Raw genomic sequence first — 19,087 nt, 5'->3', positions numbered from 1 at the left:
GTACCCATGAGTTATTGTTGCGTGTGGGAAGTGGGTGATTGAACAGTAAGATTCATGTGCTTTCTACTTCACCAGAAGTCTTCGACAGAATGCCCATAATTTCTGCAAAGCTGAGTGTGCGTGTGACAGGTGCTGACAAGGCTAGAAAAGTAGATGCCTCTTCGATTTCTGAGATCGGCCCTCGTGGTATCTGAGCAGCCCAGCTTTTGAGAAAGCGAGCGCCTCTTCGATTGATTCGGAGAACGGTGCCTCACCGATTTTTGAGAAAGCAATCATGCTGGGGGTCTGGCTCTCGAGATTCGGGGAGCAGTGTCTCTTCGATTTTTGAGAAAGTAATCATGTTGGGAGAGTGGCTCTCGAGATTCGGAGGGCGGTGCCTCTTCGATTTTGGAGCAAGCAATCTTGTTGGGAGTGTTTTCTCGAATGTGAGTAAAGGTTGGGCATGTTTGCTAGTCTACCTTGCCACGAAGTACAGAGGTTGACACACAGGGACTTTCCAATTATCCAGCAATGGTACTGTTCCTTTACCCTCTCTTCGATTTTTAAGAAAGTAGTCATGTTGGGAGTCTGGCTCTTTAGATTCGGAGGACGGTGCCTCTTCGATTTTGGAGCAAGCAATCTTATTGGGAGTGTTTTCTCGAATGTGAGTAAAGGTTGGGCATGTTTGCTAGTCTACCTTGCCACGAAGCACAGAGGTTGACATACATGGACTTTCCAATTATCCAGCAGTGGTACTGTTCCTTTACCCTTGTGGGTAATAATATGGTAGCTAGACCTTCAAAATTTATGGGTCTAAACTTTGTTAGTGCTGTTTCTTTGCTATTCTTTTACCCTTCTTGGTCAGAGCGATGTAGTGGGAGCTGCAAGCTTCACGTGCTCAACTTTGGCAGAGAACTTTGGCAAAGTTATCTGTGGTACCCATGAGCTATTGTTGCGTGTGGGAAGTGGGTGATTGAACAGTAAGATTCATGTGTTTTCTACTTCCCCAGAAGTCTTTGACAGAATGCCCATAATTTCCGCAAAGCTGAGTGTGCCTGTGACAGGTGCTGACAAGGCTGGAAAAGTAGGTGCCTCTTCGATTTCTGAGATCGGCCCTCGTGGTCTCTAGGGAGCCCAGCTTTTGAGAAAGCGAGCGCCTCTTCGATTTCTGAGATCGGCCTTCGTGGTCTTTGAGCAGCCCAACTTTTGAGAAAGCAAACGGCTCTTCGATTTCTGAGATCAACCCTCGTGATCTCTAAGCAGCCCAACTTTTGAGAAAGCAAACGCCTCTTCGATTTCTGAGCAGGCGCCTCTTTGATTTCTGAAGCTCCGTCGAGTGCAGATTTTTATAGAGGCTGGCATTAAGTTCCAAAGCACACTTGAATCTCCACCAGTAGAAGCTTCATTCTTGCACTTCTAAGATCTTGATTTGTCCGACCTCTTCTCTCTTCAACACCTTTGAAAATGTCTGGCCCCTCCGACCGTCGTTTTGACTTGAACCTTGTTGAAGAGGCAGCCCCGCCTTCTCCAGACAACATATGGCGCCCATCCTTCGTCTCCTCAACTGGTCCTCTTACCGTTGGGGATTCCGTGATGAAGAATGATATGACCGCTGCGGTGGTGGCCAGGAACCTTCTCACTCCCAAAGATAACAGACTACTTTCCAAACGGTCTGATGAGTTAGCTGTTAAGGATTCGCTGGCTCTCAGTGTTCAGTGTGCAGGTTCTGTGTCTAATATGGCCCAACGCCTATTTGCTCGAACCCGCCAAGTTGAATCATTGGCGGCTGAAGTGATGAGTCTCAAACAGGAGATTAGAGGGCTCAAGCATGAGAATAAACAGTTGCACCGGCTCGCACATGACTATGCTACAAACATGAAGAGGAAGCTTGACCAGATGAAGGAAACTGATGGTCAGGTTTTACTTGATCATCAGAGATTTGTGGGTTTGTTCCAAAGGCATTTATTGCCTTCGTCTTCTGGGGCTGTACCGCGTAATGAAGCTCCAAATGATCAACCTCTGATGCCTCCTCCTTCTAGGGTTCTGTCCAGTACTGAGGCTCCAAATGATCCCCCTCCGGTGCCTTCTCTTTCTGGGGCTCTACCGACTGCTGAGACTTCTCCTAAGCAACCTTTGTGAAGGCTCCCTCTTGTGTGTTTATTTTGACTCATGTATATGTACATATTTGTAGCTTATCGGGGATATCAATAAATAAGCTTTCCTTCATTTCAACGTATTGTGTTAAATACACCAAAGCCTTCTTCGCTAAGTTCTTTGAATTTTCTTTTGTTGAAGCTTGTATGTTGAAGCTTTCTGAGTGGAGCATGTAGGTTGGGGTAGTGTTCCCTTAAGTTCCCGAGTGAGGAAAACTTCTTGGTTGGAGACTTGGAAAATCCAAGTCACTGAGTGGGATCGGCTATATGAATCTTAGAACGCCATTGTGCTCGATCCTGTGTCATGTCCTTCGTTAGATCCAAGTACTCTAAGTCTTTTCTTAGAGTCTCTTCCAAAGTTTTCCTAGGTCTTCCTCTACCCCTTCGGCCCTGAACCTCTGTCCCATAGTCGCATCTTCTAATCGGAGCGTCAGTAGGCCTTCTTTGCACATGTCCAAACCACCGTAACCGATTTTCTCTCATATTTCCTTCAATTTCGGCTACTCCTACTTTACCCCGGATATCCTCATTCCTAATCTTATCCTTTCTCGTGTGCCCACACATCCAACGAAGCATCCTCATCTCCGCTACACCCATTTTGTGTACGTGTTGATGTTTCACCGCCCAACATTCTGTGCCATACAGCATCGCCGGCCTTATTGCCGTCCTATAAAATTTTCCCTTGAGCTTCAGTGGCATACGGCGGTCACACAACACGCCGGATGCACTCTTCCACTTCATCCATCCAGCTTGTATTCTATGGTTGAGATCTCCATCTAATTCTCCGTTCTTTTGCAAGATAGATCCTAGGTAACGAAAACGGTCGCTCTTTGGTATTTCTTGATCTCCGATCCTCACCCCTAACTCGTTTTGGCCTCCATTTGCACTGAACTTGCACTCCATATATTCTGTCTTTGATCGGCTTAGGCGAAGACCTTTAGATTCCAACACTTCTCTCCAAAGGTTAAGCTTTGCATTTACCCCTTCCTGAGTTTCATCTATCAACACTATATCGTCTGCGAAAAGCATACACCAAGGAATATCATCTTGAATATGTCCTGTTAACTCATCCATTACCAACGCAAAAAGGTAAGGACTTAAGGATGAGCCTTGATGTAATCCTACAGTTATGGGAAAGCTTTCGGTTTGTCCTTCATGAGTTCTTACGGCAGTCTTTGCTCCTTCATACATATCCTTTATAGCTTGGATATATGCTACTCGTACTCCTTTCTTCTCTAAAATCCTCCAAAGAATGTCTCTTGGGACCCTATCATACGCTTTTTCCAAATCTATAAAGACCATGTGTAAATCCTTTTTCCCATCTCTATATCTTTCCATCAATCTTCGTAAGAGATAGATTGCCTCCATGGTTGAGCGCCCTGGCATGAACCCGAATTGGTTGTCCGAAACCCGTGTCTCTTGCCTCAATCTATGCTCAATGACTCTCTCCCAGAGCTTCATTGTATGACTCATTAGCTTAATACCCCTATAGTTCATGCAATTTTGTACGTCGCCCTTATTCTTGTAGATAGGCACCAAAGTGCTCGTTCGCCACTCATTTGGCATCTTCTTCGTTTTCAAAATCCTATTGAAAAGGTCAGTGAGCCATGTTATACCTGTCTCTCCCAAAACTTTCCACACTTCGATTGGTATATCGTCTGGGCATATTGCTTTTCTATGCTTCATCTTCTTCAAAGCTACAACCACTTCTTCCTTCCGGATTCGACGATAAAAGGAGTAGTTTCTACACTCTTCTGAGTTACTCAACTCCCCTAAAGAAGCACTCCTTTCATGTCCTTCATTGAAAAGATTATGAAAATAACCTCTCCATCTGTCTTTAACCGCGTTCTCTGTAGCAAGAACCTTTCCATCCTCATCCTTGATGCACCTCACTTGGTTTAGGTCCCTTGTCTTCTTTTCCCTTGCTCTAGCTAGTTTATAGATATCCAACTCTCCTTCTTTGGTATCTAGTCGTTTATACATATCGTCGTAAACCGCTAACTTAGCTTCTCTGACAGCTTTCTTCGCCTCTTGCTTCGCTTTTCTATACCTTTCACCATTTTCATCGGTCCTCTCCTTGTATAAGGCTTTACAACATTCCTTCTTAGCCTTCACCTTTGTTTGTACCTCCTCATTCCACCACCAAGATTCCTTTTGGTGTGGGGCAAAGCCCTTGGACTCTCCTAATACCTCTTTTGCTACTTTTCGGATACAACTAGCCATGGAATCCCACATTTGGCTAGCTTCCCCCTCTCTATCCCACACACATTGGGTGATTACCTTCTCTTTGAAAATGGCTTGTTTTTCTTCTTTTAGATTCCACCATCTAGTTCTTGGGCACTTCCAAGTCTTGTTCTTTTGTCTTACTCTTTTGATATGTACATCCATCACCAACAAGCGATGTTGATTAGCCACGCTCTCTCCTGGTATAACTTTGCAATCCTTACAAGTTATACGATCCCCTTTCCTCATTAGAAGAAAATCTATTTGTGTTTTTGACGACCCACTCTTGTAGGTGATCACATGTTCTTCTCTCTTCTTAAAGAAGGTGTTGGCTAAAAAGAGATCATATGCCATTGCAAAATCCAAGATAGCTTCCCCATCCTCGTTTCTCTCCCCAAAACCATGGCCACCATGAAAACCTCCATAGTTGCCTGTCTCCCTGCCCACGTGTCCATTTAAATCTCCTCCTATAAATAACTTCTCCGTCTGAGCAATTCCTTGCACCAAGTCTCCAAGATCTTCCCAAAATTTCTCCTTCGAACTCGTATCCAACCCTACTTGAGGTGCGTACGCACTAATCACATTGATAAGTTCTTGTCCTATTACAATCTTGATTGCCATGATTCTATCTCCTACCCTCTTGACATCTACAACATCTTGTACCAAGGTCTTGTCCACGATGATGCCAACACCGTTTCTCGTTCTATTTGTGCCCGAATACCAAAGTTTAAACCCTGAGTTTTCTAGATCCTTTGCCTTACTACCGACCCACTTAGTTTCTTGTAGGCACATAATATTTATCCTTCTCCTCACCATAACTTCCACTACTTCCATAGATTTTCCCGTTAAGGTTCCTATATTCCACGTTCCTAAACGCATTTTGCTCTCTTGAACTCTACCCTTCTGTCCTAGCTTCTTCACCCTCCCCCGTCTAATAGGATCAAAGTACTTCTTTTGTGTGTCCCGGGTAAAGTTGATAGGAGCATATGCTCCCAAACAACTTTGAGTGGAGTCGTTCGAAAAGAAGTTTCTATGGCCCCCTTGCTCATTTAACACTGCATCCGGGTGCCGATGGAGATACAGCGACCCTTGCTCACTTATCACTGTGCTCGGGCCACACAGCGCGCCACTTACGGGTGACGCCCTAGCTTTAGCGCGATTTTGTTCTGGATTCATTTTCATAAGGATTCGACGTGATCATGGAGTGCCGGCTGTCGACTACCTGACGCCCTCCCCCTCCTCCTTTATCCGGGCTTGGGACCGGCCATGTAAGACATAGGCGGAATTAAAAACTTAAAAACTAAAATTTATCATTATTTATATAAAAATACTTGATGCACCATCTATTTATCTACCAAAAAAGTTGGACCAGAAAGAGCCATGTTGCAAACCCGACTCTGTGGGTCTCAGGAATATTTGACAAATTTTGGAGTGGCCCGAACACGTTGTCAATTACGGGGTTGACACCGCCATCTAGATAAAAAAAGCACCGCGGCAAACAAATATAATCCCTCACAAAACCGACAAAGCAGGGGTGTAAACGCTGCCATCGAGATTGTGACTCGATTCTTTTAACCCGGTTAAAGGAAAAAAAACAGTGATACTCTGTATAGCTCGGATCTCAACCAAGAAGAAGACCCTCTCTCTCTCTCTCTCTCTCTCTCTCTCTCTCTCTCTCTCTCTCAGATTCATACACATATACGAAAAGAAAAGGTCTTAGGAGGGGGAAGAGGGGGCCTGCTGACTCCTCCCTCACTTGGTTCTGAGTCCCCGTCTCTCATTGAAATAAAGATCTCTCAGATTCATACATATATATTTACGAAAAGAAAAAGTCTTAGGAGGGGGAAGAGGGGGCCTGCCGACTCCTCCCCCACTTGGTTCTGAGTCCCCATCTCTCATTGAAATAAACATGGAGATTGTCTTTGAAATTAACAAAAGATCTGACATGGAACAAGTATTTAAAATTAGGGTCCAATAAAATAAGGAAAAGATAAAATAAGTATCACACACTAACATGCATATACAGGAGGAAAGAGATTCTATTTATAAAAAATAGGAATTAAGCGTCGGTTCATATTACATTGAATTATAACGATTTGTATAGTTCATTTTTAAATTGCATCTCTTAGATCATTTTTACAAAATATTAACCAAATTATAAATAGGGAAATTTTATTTAAACCTATATAACGTATTTTTACACCCAACTTAAATTTTAAATGTTAATTATCTATTTTACCCTATTACATAATTACTATTAAATACAAAATGAAATTAATAATAAAACTCAAATTTATCAATAAACCCAAACACTATAATTAAACCTTACGATCACTCTTTGTTTATCCTACGTTCATTCCGGCTAAAACTCTAATAGCATAGAGAAAAACAATTTTTTTTATTGATGAATGGTGATTTTGAAGTTTTGAATCCTCCAACTAAGGTATTGTGGAGCCAAAAATAATCACAAGACGACACGGGGATCTTTGGATAGAAAATGACAAGAATACCATTGAGGCACATTGGGATTCCTACGCGCGAGTAGCGGAGAATCATCTTTCAACAAAATAAAAAATGCTCCAAAAGAGGTAACCAATTCAAAGTCCATTTCATAAAATTCTCTTTTGCAAGGTAACCTACAAAATAATGTTAATTGGTTAATTAATGGATTAATTACCCAATTAATCAATTAAACATTAATTAAATTACCCAATTAATCACAAAATATATCCCATTCACCCTAAAAATAGGTAGTGGCCGGCCACCTCACGTTCTTCTTAGTCTTTCTTACTTTTCCCCATTTTACTACCCCATTTATACAAATAAATAATTTTATAACCTCCCATTTACTTCTTTCATACTTAATTAGCCAATAAATTGGCTTATTAAGCCAAAATCATAACCACAAAAACCATCAAGGCCGGCCACACCAAGGGGAAAAATGGGTAAGCTTAATCCTATAAATAGGCACATATTCTCACCAAAAAGTAATTCCAAGACTTTTGCAAAAAATCCCAAAATTCTCTAAAAACTCTTTCTCTCTAAATTCTAACTTTGGCATCGGAGGTTCTTCGGCCAAAGCCCCCCCATTCATCGTGGGCGCGTGAGGCTTGTGGCCATAACCAAAGTTGTTATTTATTTTGTAGGTGCAATTTTGTCCAAGATCAAAGAAGAAGAAATTTGCATCCACATGTATGACTCAATTTATGAATTTTATGTTCGTTTGATTTCAATTTTTTAGAGTTTAGAAGATGAGTATTTTAAATTTTACATGTACATTCTTAAATTTTCATGTACTAAATTAGTATTTACACAAACAGTAATATTTCTGACATTCAAACACCAAAGACTAACTGTCACAGCTCGTCCCGAATAATTGATTTCCGACAGTGCGAAATGACGGTTCTAACCTTTGAATGTTAAGCTGTAGTGTGTGTGTGACTTGTTTTGGAGACTTGATATTTTTCCTTGGTTGGTTAGTGACCACGTGGAACTAACACACATAATATTCACTCTTTCTCCTCTCTCGTATCCTCTCATCTCTCTCAGACTCTCTCTCTCATTCCCTTACGTAAGGACAAGACACAAAGCTCCCCCTCGAGCACGGATCAAAGCTTTAAAGGTAAGGTCCATGTTCATTGTAACCTCCTGAGTCTATTGATGCCCTTGTTTGGATGGGAATGCGTCGGAAACCCGAGAAACACTAACCCCGATTTTGTGCATTGTTCATGCACACATAAAACCTTGCATTTTAGGGAATTCTAAGTACATAGAAGGCTTAAGGAGGTCCTCACGAGCCTTGGGGTAGTTCGTTGGAAGAGTTTGGACATCAGAGGGCCGAGATCGAAGCTTTTCAAAGTCAACCGGATAATCGAGCTTCCTCAGGTAGATTCTAGCGGAATTCAAGGCTTAAAAGTAGTATAAAATGATTCTACATGTTATTAGCTTCATTTTGGTACCAATTGCATGAAAAATGGTGAAGAAACGAAGGAGAATAGTGAGTTTGAAGTTTTGCCCAGTTTCCGACGCCGGCGAGGGTCGCCGAAGTTGAAGGTAGGAGGTGAAGGAATATTCCGTCAAGTATGACGGAATATTCTCACACCGTCAGTTATGATTGACGGTTACCGTTAGGATTTAACGGAATATTCCTGACACCGTTGAAGGATCCGTCAGGATCCCTTGCGCATGGTGGCGCGTATTGCCGTGCCTTAGCCGGCAAGTGCGGGGTCAGAAAATTATTTTGAAAATTTGGGTAGGTTTGTGGAGTTGTGTAGATCACTGTGGTATATTCATATATCCAAATTGAGCAATGTATGAGAAGTTATTAGCTAGTTTTGTATATATGCTTTAAAATAACATTTTTATAGTTAATTCGCATATAGGTGAGGCCTATCCCGAGGACGAGCGTATCCACGGGCGACTCGGGGGCTACGACCCTTCGACATACCAGTGAGTGGGCTTTTGTTTTCAGTATATATCTATATACTTGATATATTTCCCATAAATGCATTTTTAGTAAAGTATGCTTTGAAATAATATGTCAATTGCTTTGTTATTCTGAATATGCATTTCATGGTTGCATATATATAAATGTGATGCTGTAGAGGCATAGGTAAGTGTAAGTAAGTTATGTTTGGTTATGTGAATCATCGATGATGTGATACGTGATTGAATAATGTTGAGCTTATAAAACTGCACCTAGGGTGATTGTGATTTAGCCAGAGATATGAGATACATGCCTGTTTATTTACGTCACCTCCCGCACTAAATGCTCATATTGGATCCAACTTAAGTGCACAGTCTTGTCGTACAGACCTTATTCATGGTTCTGACTCGTAGGTGACTAACAATTTATCGCCCGGCTATTATGAGATAATAGAGTTGAGCATAATTATATTTCACCCAATCTTGTCGTACATACCCTCTTTAGTGGTTCCGACTTATGTGCAGTATATTGCCGTATAGGTTATTTTAGTGACTCCGGCCAGATTGACTTTTGAGCTATGAATTCAACCATGCAGACTATCTCAGGGGTTCTGGCTAACATATCTTGTTTCTATGAAATCATTCTTACCTGGATTGTTTACTTTGTTATATTTTGGCATGGCGTACATATGAATATGATTATGTGAAGTATGAATTGAATTGTTATGATTTCAGATATATATATATATATATATATATATATATATGTATATACTTATATCTTGATTCTGGGAAAATTATACATGTTTTACAGCGAGGGGTTAATATATTGATAAATGAAATGATTTTGTAAAACATTTATTTTTGTCCACTCACGTTTTCTATTTTGCGTCCCTCCAGGTTCTAAGTAAGCCTGATGTTGGTGACTCGGGATTGTCGGCTGTTCTGACCTATTTGATTAATAGTAGGACATTTATGGTACTGTGTAACTAGTACTTGTCCTGCTGGACTGCACCTAGACTTATTATGCTCTGATTAGGAGTGTTTACTATTGTAACTAACTCCTATCACCTTATGTTTAGTAGTGCACTCTAGTAATTTGGTTCTTAATTATTCATAGTTCCTATCTTTATTGCTTCCGCACTGTGCACATGGCTACGTCACTCTCACGTGACGGCCATCATGCTTTGATCTCGGTCGGGGTGTGTCACTAATCAAGATGCATCTTGAAATACAATATAATTCAATATAATTTGCAGCCTTTGATATCTTGCAGGTAAGTAAGTCTTGCGTCTACGACATATGTGCTTGTAAATTCGACATTTGTGCTTGTAAATTAATATGTGTGCCACAAATCTTAGGCTGGTGGTGGTTGTCCTGCATCTTTAAGGCCTGGTCGTTGGTTAGACTTGTACAGTGGTACTGGATCAGTAGGAATTTCATAAGCAAAATTTGCAATTGATATGCGAGTGTGCAATTTCGAAATTACAGAGATATTATCTTGTCAAACAAACAATAATATTTTCGAACGAACCTAATTTGATTACGAGTACTCCATGCACTTCATGAAGCCTATAGAAAGATTCCTATGAAAAGGTATGGTAGCAGACACATATGCTCACGAAACAGAGACCACACAGAGAGAGATGGTGATGCATGGTTTTTGTCAACATCTACAGAAGTGTTAGTCTTGTTGTCAGCCATGACTGAATTCACACCTCAATTCTCATTGTCCATTTCCAAACGGCGTAAAGATAAAAGTTATAAATCAAATGGATGTAAAAATAAATTCACATATTGAATTGGATTTGTAGGGGTATAGTAGGTAATAAATTTGGGTTTAAAGAGATGTTAATAGTTTAGTTAAAAATCAAATGGGTGCAAAGAATAAGTTGGGTGTAGAGATAGGTTACACGGGTTTAAATAAAATTTCCCTTATAAATATTTGAGACATCTAATTAAGTTCAAAGGAATTGACGAACACTTATGTTCTATAAGAAACAATAAAATTTCATTGTGATAATTAAATAGGCAAATGATTTCGTATTGAATTGAATTTTTGTAAGGATGATATATGAATTGAGACTTACAAAATAGACGTTCAAATTTTTGAAGTTCGATGTATAATAAGTTCAACAACTAATCCCCCATTTTAAAAGAAAAATGAAAATCAATTTCCTTAAAGTGCCATTATGTAGATACGCACGCGCAGTTGGACTATCTTCTGACAATGAATTTGAAATTACATCTCATAAAAAATCATGAACAACACACTGAATGATTAACCCCGAAATCTGAACGTAGGGGTGGTTTAGGAGTGAGGTGCTTAAAAAAAAAGCACCCATGAAAAAAAACTGTGAGGGTTTTAGGTGTTTGGTAAACTGAAAAAAAAAAGGGCTTATTTTGGAAGCTGCTGTGAGAATAAGCTGAAATCAAAGGAAAAAGCTGAAGTTGCTATTTGCAGCTTTGGAAAACTGGTTTTTTTTTTCAAAGCACACGGAGCTACAGTGCTCCTTTAATGAAAAGACACACTATCAGACTGTTTTTTTTTTTCCAAAAGCACTTTTACAAAAAAGTTTACCAAACACTCTGCTGATTTATTTCACAGCCGCTTATTCTCACAGCACAGCCGCTTATTCTCACAACAGTTTTTTTTCAAAGCACAGCAATACCAAACCAGCCCGTAGTAGTCTATGAGCGAAACTACATTAGATGCGGAAACATTTCCCAGACAAAATTATAAATATGGTTGATTAACTAGGAATCGAGATCCTTTCTAGATTTTCAAGTTCAGAGCCCGCATACCAAATAATTTGGACTGTTCAAAAGAAGGATAGAGAGATTTGAACTCTTGATTTGTATGAGATGAGTTAGTGAGATTGACAAATAAGAGCTATAGGTTTTATATGAATGGTCTGGATCTTTCAGTCTACCGGCTCTCACGCAGAGATTTGGAAATGATCTCAATTCATTAACTAGGGAAGATTTGTACTAAACAATTAACGCTCACTAACGTGTGATCGGAATAAAATAAAATAAAAATCAAACTAATTATTATGTAAGTCCAACAATACAACACATAATTAAAATATAAGTTTCATTGATAGTTCACTGCAATTACAGCCTGAAAATACTTCTAGAGATATATATAGATCCATCGCTTATTCATTAGTCGTTCTACTAAGATCTCGAATCCCCGCAGCCCTACTACTTGGTGGTGATGACCTTCTCATCCTCCGCCGCAGTCCAACTACTTCTCGGTGGTGTTGTAGCTTACAAAGACATTGCTTTTGGCCTAGTGATAAAATTTCTGTTACTTCATTTTTTTTTTTGGGTGCCTTACGCTATGATGCCATGCATTACACTTGATGCTTAATTGAGTTCTTCCACAGATTTGTTTTCCTCTGTTTTCACTCCTGCAAATCCCGGCCGCAATAACACCGAAGTCGGATGTGTTAAAAGTTAATGCTTTACTTAAACTGATTCTGCTTTACTGAAACTGATTCTGTGTAAAAGGGCTGATTGTTGCCTTTATCAGTCGACCCAATTACTTTAGTCGGCTTATGTATTGAGCCATATATATATCAGAAATATCTGAATGAAAATATAAGATCTCTGTTTGTAGAAAAAACATCAGCCCTCTGTTTTCAAAAGCTCTCTGCACTTTGTTTCTTTGATTTTCAATCTTTATCATTTTATTCAAGTTTTATTAATGATGAAAGATTGTCTAAATACCAACATGGTATCAGAGCCAATCTGATCAAAGAGTGGGGCGTTTTTTTTTATTCTCAAAAAGGGGGAAAATTCTAAGTGAAACCCTAGAATCAAAATTTTTCAAATTCATGGTTGGTTCAAGTAGCAGTGGTGAGATTCGAACTCCTATCTTCAGTGGAGTAAACTACGACTTCTGGAGGACAAAGTTGAGAACAATTTTTGTATCTCATGATTTGTGGAGCTTGATTGAAGATGGCTATGTTGTACCTCCAAGCACTGTGGTTTTGACAGAGACTCAAACAAGGGAGTTGAAGGTAAACATCAAGAGAGATGCAAAAGCTCTTGGGGTCATCCAAAATGCTATCTCAGATAGGGGTGGGTTCAAAAAACCGAAAACCGAAAAAAACCGAAAACCAAACCGAACCGAAACCGAAAAAACCGAACCGAACAAAAAAACCGAACCGAATTGAAAAAACCGAACCGAACCGAATTCTTTTGGTTCGGTTCGGTTTTAGTGATCTAGAAACCGAACCAAACCGAACCGAACCGAATTAATTAAATTAATTTTTTTATTTAATTATTTGTTTTGGATATTATTTTCTAAACCCAATTTGTAAGTTAAAATATGCTAAACCCAATGTGTTGCCAAACTTTAAGCTCAAAATATTAAAAAAAAGTCCTATAAAAACTTTAAACCCTAACCTATTATTTATCCCCCATATAAGGTTCCGGAGCCAAACCTCATCCTGAAGTACCTACATCCATCTCCATAGCACTGTCTACTTTTGTCTCAGCTTTCTTTTCCAAATCTACTCTCATATAACATGTAACAGAATCTATAAACATTTATTTCGGGTAGATTACTTAGGGAATTTGTGATGGAAAAGAATCCAACACACACTAAATAAATCCACCCACGCATTTCTTTTACTAATCAAGTTGTCAACATGCAGTTACAAGCAAACAACCCTGATCTTTGAACAACATCATACAATTTAACTTTTCTAAGTCATTTGTACGATTTTTGTGTTGTGATGTTGTTAGTTTGGACTTTGGAAGACTTGATTGATGATTTTAGTTCAACTTTAAATGTTTATTTTCATTGTCTTTGATTATAGTTAGAATGCTTGTGTTATGATTGTGTTGGATACGTTAAAATTTAAAATTTCAATGTTTTTCATTTTTTGAAAGAAAAAAAAAACAAAAAACCGAAACCGAACCGAAACCGAACCGAAAAAAACCGAACCGAAAAAAAACCGAACCGAAAAAAACCGAAAAAAAAATGAACCGAACCGAACCGAACCGAAATTTCGGTTTGGTTTCGGTTTTGGCAAAAAACCGAACCGAATTAAACCGAACCCACCCCTAATCTCAGATGAAATTTTTCCGAGAATCTCAAATGAGACAAGTGCCAAATCAGCTTGGGATGTGCTGGAGAAAGTCTACAGAGGTTCTACTAAAGTAAGGGCTGTTAAACTCCAATCTTTGAGAAGAGATTTTGAGTATATAAGAATGAAAGATGATGAATTGCTAGATGATTACCTGAGTAGATTGTCTGAGATTATTAATCAAATGAAAAGCTATGGTGAAATCTTGTCTGATGAGAGAATAGTTCAGAAGTATCTAATTAGCTTGCCAAGAAAGTATGACAACATAGTTTCAATCATAGAGGAGACTAAGGATTTGTCAACTTTGAGTGTTGAAGAATTGATTGGTTCTCTCAAAGGTTTTGCCCAGAGATTATCTAGGCATGACAACAATGATGTAGAAAATGCTTTCCAAACACTTACAGTGAATCCAAAAACTCAAGCTAGTTCAAGTCAACGCAAAGCCAACTCCAACAAGAATTGGAAAGGCAAAAACAAAGCGTGGGAAGGAAAGGGTAATTTTGAAGAGAAGAAAAAGGTTGAGAAGAGTTTGTATGTTTCGAAGTGCAAAATTTGTGACAAAGCTCATTCCGGTGAATGTTGGTTCAAAGGAAAAGTGAAATGCCACAAGTGTAGCAAATTCGGGCATATGCAAAAGGATTGTACCTACAAAGATAATCAGCTAGCTCACTACACCAAAGCAGAAGATGAAGAGACCAATATGTTTTATGTTGGTCATGATACAACCGTCCAAGAAGAAGCTAAAGTTTGGTTTGTGGATAGCGGCTGTAGCAATCATATGACGGCGAATAAGAACATTCTCCATAATGTTGACACTACAAACCTAACCCGAGTGAAGATGGGAAATGGACAGCTAGTCGATACATTGGGAAGAGGTACTATTGCCGTGCATACGAAGAATGGAAAGATGTTAATCAAGGATGTCATGTTAGTTCCTGATTTGAAGCAAAATTTGCTAAGTCTTGGACAACTCATTGAGCATGGCTACTACTTATATTTTGGAGACAATACTTGCAAGATATATGATAGGAGGAATCGTCAACAACTCGTGGCTAAGATTGAGATGAGGAAGAGTAGAAGTTTTCCACTCACAATTGAGTATGCAACTCAATCTGCATTCAAGATGGAAGTGCAAGAAGATTCAAAGCTATGGCATAAAAGGCTTGGCCACTTGAATTTTCAAAGTCTCAAGAAGCTACAAGAAAAAGAAATGGTGCATGGGTTGCCGAGTATCCAAGAAAATGAAGACATCTGTGAAGGGTGTGCACTTGGGAAGCATCATAGAGATTCATTTCCACATGGTAAAGCTTGGAGAGCAAAAGTTCCATTGGAATTGATTCATACAGATGTTTGCGGACCCATGAAGACCTCTACTCAAGTGGGAAACAAGTATTTCCTAATCTTCGTGGATGATTATTCCAGAATGACTTGGGTATACTTTCTAAGACAGAAATCATAAGTGTTCTCAATCTTCAAGAAGTTTCAAGCTATGGTTGAGCGACAATCTGGGTATCTAATCAAAGTTCTTAGAAGTGACAGAGGAGGAGAGTATACATCCACAGAATTTGATAAGTTTTGTCAAGATATTGGCTTGGAAAGACAACTTACTGTCAGCTACACTCCACAACAAAATGGAGTAGCTGAGAGAAAAAACAGAACCATAGTCGAAATGGCTAATGCAATGTTACATGACAAGGGAATACCTCAATATTTGTGGGGTGAGGCAGTTAATACAGCGGTCTACTTGATGAATAGGCATCTAACAGTGGCAGTTGAAGATAAGACACCATTTGAGGCATGGAGTGGCAGAAAGCCTTCCGTGAATCATTTGAGAGTGTTTGGGTCAATCTGCTTTGCTTATGTTCCGAAAGAACTAAGACAAAAACTTGATGAGTCAAGTGAAAGATGCATTTTCGTAGGCTATACTTCATACACAAAAGGGTACAGACTCTACAATTTAAAAAGGAAGAAAGTTGTGGTTTGTAGAGATGTTCTTTTTAGTGAGAAATCTTCGTGGGATTGGAATCAAGCAACCATCTGAGAGGAATCTGCACAAATCAGAATTGAAGAAGAAAATCAACCAAATGAAGAGGAAATTGAGCCAGAAATTCCACAATTATCACCTGAAAACAGTATCAAGCTCACTCTCCTACACTTTCAAGTCCAAGTTCAACGCCGGTTCGGTTAAGGAGCTTAAATGAAGTCTATGAAAGCTGCAATTTTTGTGTTGAAGAACCATAAAACTTTGATGATGCAGTGAAAGAAGAGACTTGGAAGGCTGCAATGCAAGAGGAGATCAATGTCATTGTGAAAAACAAGACATGGGAACTAGTGGACAGACCTTGTGACAACTCCGTCATTGGAGTGAAGTGGATTTATAAGACTAAGCTCAATCAAGATGGTTCCGTTCAAAGGAACAAAGCTAGATTGGTAGCAAAGGGTTATTCTCAGAAACCCGGAATTGATTTCCAAGAAACCTTTGCACCGGTAGCTAGGCATGAAACAATCAGAGGCCTTATTTCCGTAGCTGCTCAGAAGGGGTGGTTTCTACACCAACTTGATGTCAAGTCGGCTTTCCTAAATGGAGTCCTAAAAGAAGAGGTGTTCGTTGACCAACCTCAAGGATTTGTTCTTAAAGGACAAGAGCACAAGGTGTATAAGCTTAAGAAGGCACTTTATGGCCTGAAACAAGCTCCGAGAGCATGGTATGGAGAGATCGACTCATATTTCAATGAAAGAGGTTTTCAAAGAAGTGAGAATGAACCTGCCCTCTATGTCAAAACAGAAGGTATTTCAGATATCCTTATTGTTTCCTTATATGTTAATGATTTGGTTTATACTGGAAGTAGTCATAATATGATCTTGAATTTCAAGAATGACATGATGAGGAAATATGAGATGAGTGATCTAGGCATGTTGCATTATTTTTTGGGAATTAGTATCATTCAATCAAATGATGGTATCTTTATTACTCAAAAGAAATATGCAAAAACACTTCTAGAAAAGTTCAAAATGGTTGGTTGCAAGCCTGTTGCAACACCTCTAGTTGTGAATGAAAAGTTTCAAAGAGAAGATGGTAGTGGTGATGCTGATGAATCTGTGTATAGAAGCCTGATTGGGAGTTTGTTGTATTTGACAGCGACTAGACCCGATATTATGTATGCTGTAAGCTTGTTGTCCAGATTTATGCACAAGCCTACTTGCATTCACTATGGAGTTGCAAAGAGGATTCTAAGATACATACAAGGTACACTTGACTTTGGTATTATGTATGAAAGGAATGTTAAGCCCAAATTGTATGGGTTCTGTGATAGTGACTGGGGAGGTAGTGTGGATGACTTGAAGAGCACATCTGGCTATACTTTTACATTAGGGACTGGTGTATTCTCTTGGGCATCTAAGAAACAGAAATCAGTTGCACTATCAACGGCAGAGGCTGAGTACGTGTCGGCTTCAATTGCAACTTCTCAAGCAGTGTGGCTGAGAAGAATTATGCAAGATTTTTGGTGAGAAACAAGAATCAGCAACTTATATCCTTTGTGACAATAAGTCAGCTATTGCCATGAGCAAGAATCCTGTCTGTCATGGTAAATCAAAGCACATTGCTCTGAAGCATCACTACATCAGAGGTGCTGTGGAAGACAAGGAAGTGGATGTGGTCTACTGCAAGACAGAAGATCAAGTTGCTGATATCTTCACCAAGGCATTACCAAAGGACAGATTCATTTACCTAAGAGAACTTTTGGGAGTGAAGCAGCAAAGCATTAAGAGGGAGTGTTAAAAGTTAATGCTTTACTTAAACTGATTCTGCTTTACTGAAACTGATTCTGTGTAAAAGGGCTGACTGTTGCCTTTATCAGTCGACCTATTCTCTTTATCAGTCGACCCAATTACTTTAGTCGGCTTATGTATTGAGCCATATATATATCAGAAATATCTGAATGAAAATATAAGATCTCTGTTTTTAGAAAAAGCATCAGCCCTCTGTTTTCAAAAGCTCTCTGCACTCTGTTTCTTTGATTTTCAATCTTTATCATTTTATTCAAGTTTTATTAATGATGAAAGATTGTCTAAATACCAACAGGATGTCCTGGTGGTAAATGCACTTGCTTCAAATGAAGAGTGTAATGTAATGGTGTTGATGGAGTCCTAGATCCTGCAACGTGGTGGAGTTTAAGAGTTTTCACTTGTCATTGCAACCCAGATCCTGCAATGCGTGGATTGTAAAATAGCTTAATTTACGCTACGAATGAATTTTGTCGAGGGGATTGAAGAGGAACCCTAGTTGTTTGACCCCTTTTCTTATTATTGCTGTATATATAGTTTGGTTAACTCTGTGTTGCGTTAATGAAATATTGTGGTACTCTTTTTCTTGACCAAATTTTAGTTACGATCTCTTTAATAATTTTCTTTGATTTATGCGATGATCATAATGTCTTTGGTCATATTAGTACAATTAAACTTTGAAAACGCCATATAACAACCGTCTAACTTACATGTTTTGCTTTTCTCAAAGATTTATAAGAAATTAACTCGAAGAAAACACTAGCAACAATGAAAGAAAGAAAGAGATTAATTTAGCCGTAATTGGTTAAGAAATATGAAAAGTTCAAAGTTCGTTTCTTTCTACTTCAATTAAAAAACCGAATAAAAAAAAAGGTATGATAATGACTTTCACCATTGCCAATTTGCCAGACCAACTCATTACCCACCACATGACAATGACATTTCTTTGGAACTACATTATGTAAAGGATTTTGGGGCCTGCACAATCATTATTATCCTGGAACGTCCTTTATTTTTGGATGCTATACCAATATTTCCCTCCTCTTTTTGTTTATCCTTAACATATGCCACCAACCATCCTTTTTTATACCAAATTAGGGTTTGTTTGGAAACATTTTAAAAATGACTGAAATTAGTTTTAGAACAAATATTATTGAGTTTCAAAAGTACTTATAGTACTTTTTGTAAGAATTACTTAAGCACTTAAAGTATTTTTTGCAAAAGTACTTATACTTCCTGCAAAAAGTACCAATTATGTGCTTCTTGTAGAAATCATTTTAAATATTTTTTCAACTTTTACTTGCATTTTTATTAAGAATTGTCTCAAAAATGTTTTCACCAAAAACACTTTCAGTCACTTTAAAAGTACGGTCAAACGAGCTTTTAAACACTTGTCATTTCATTTATGTGGTACTTTAT

At 38.9% G+C, this 19,087-nt stretch overlaps 1 protein-coding gene across 1 annotated transcript; it reads left to right on the top strand.

Annotated features, from left to right (window-relative positions):
• The first annotated feature begins 313 nt into the window (after positions 1-313).
• LOC126600780 (uncharacterized) lies at positions 314-2,118 on the top strand. Its single transcript, XM_050267428.1, has one exon. The coding sequence runs from the start codon at positions 1,444-1,446 to the stop codon at positions 2,116-2,118; it is 675 nt and encodes a 224-aa protein (XP_050123385.1). The 5' UTR covers positions 314-1,443.
• Positions 2,119-19,087: the final 16,969 nt, after the last annotated feature.

This window comes from Malus sylvestris, chromosome 14 (assembly GCF_916048215.2).
Source record: "Malus sylvestris chromosome 14, drMalSylv7.2, whole genome shotgun sequence".
Lineage (NCBI taxonomy): Eukaryota > Viridiplantae > Streptophyta > Magnoliopsida > Rosales > Rosaceae > Malus > Malus sylvestris.
This window is presented reverse-complemented; position numbering and strand designations above follow the sequence as displayed.

Coding starts and splice junctions, on each gene's coding strand:
- LOC126600780 (XM_050267428.1), top strand. CDS start 1,444: ATGTCTGGCCCCTCCGACCGTCGTTTTGACTTGAACCTTGTTGAAGAG.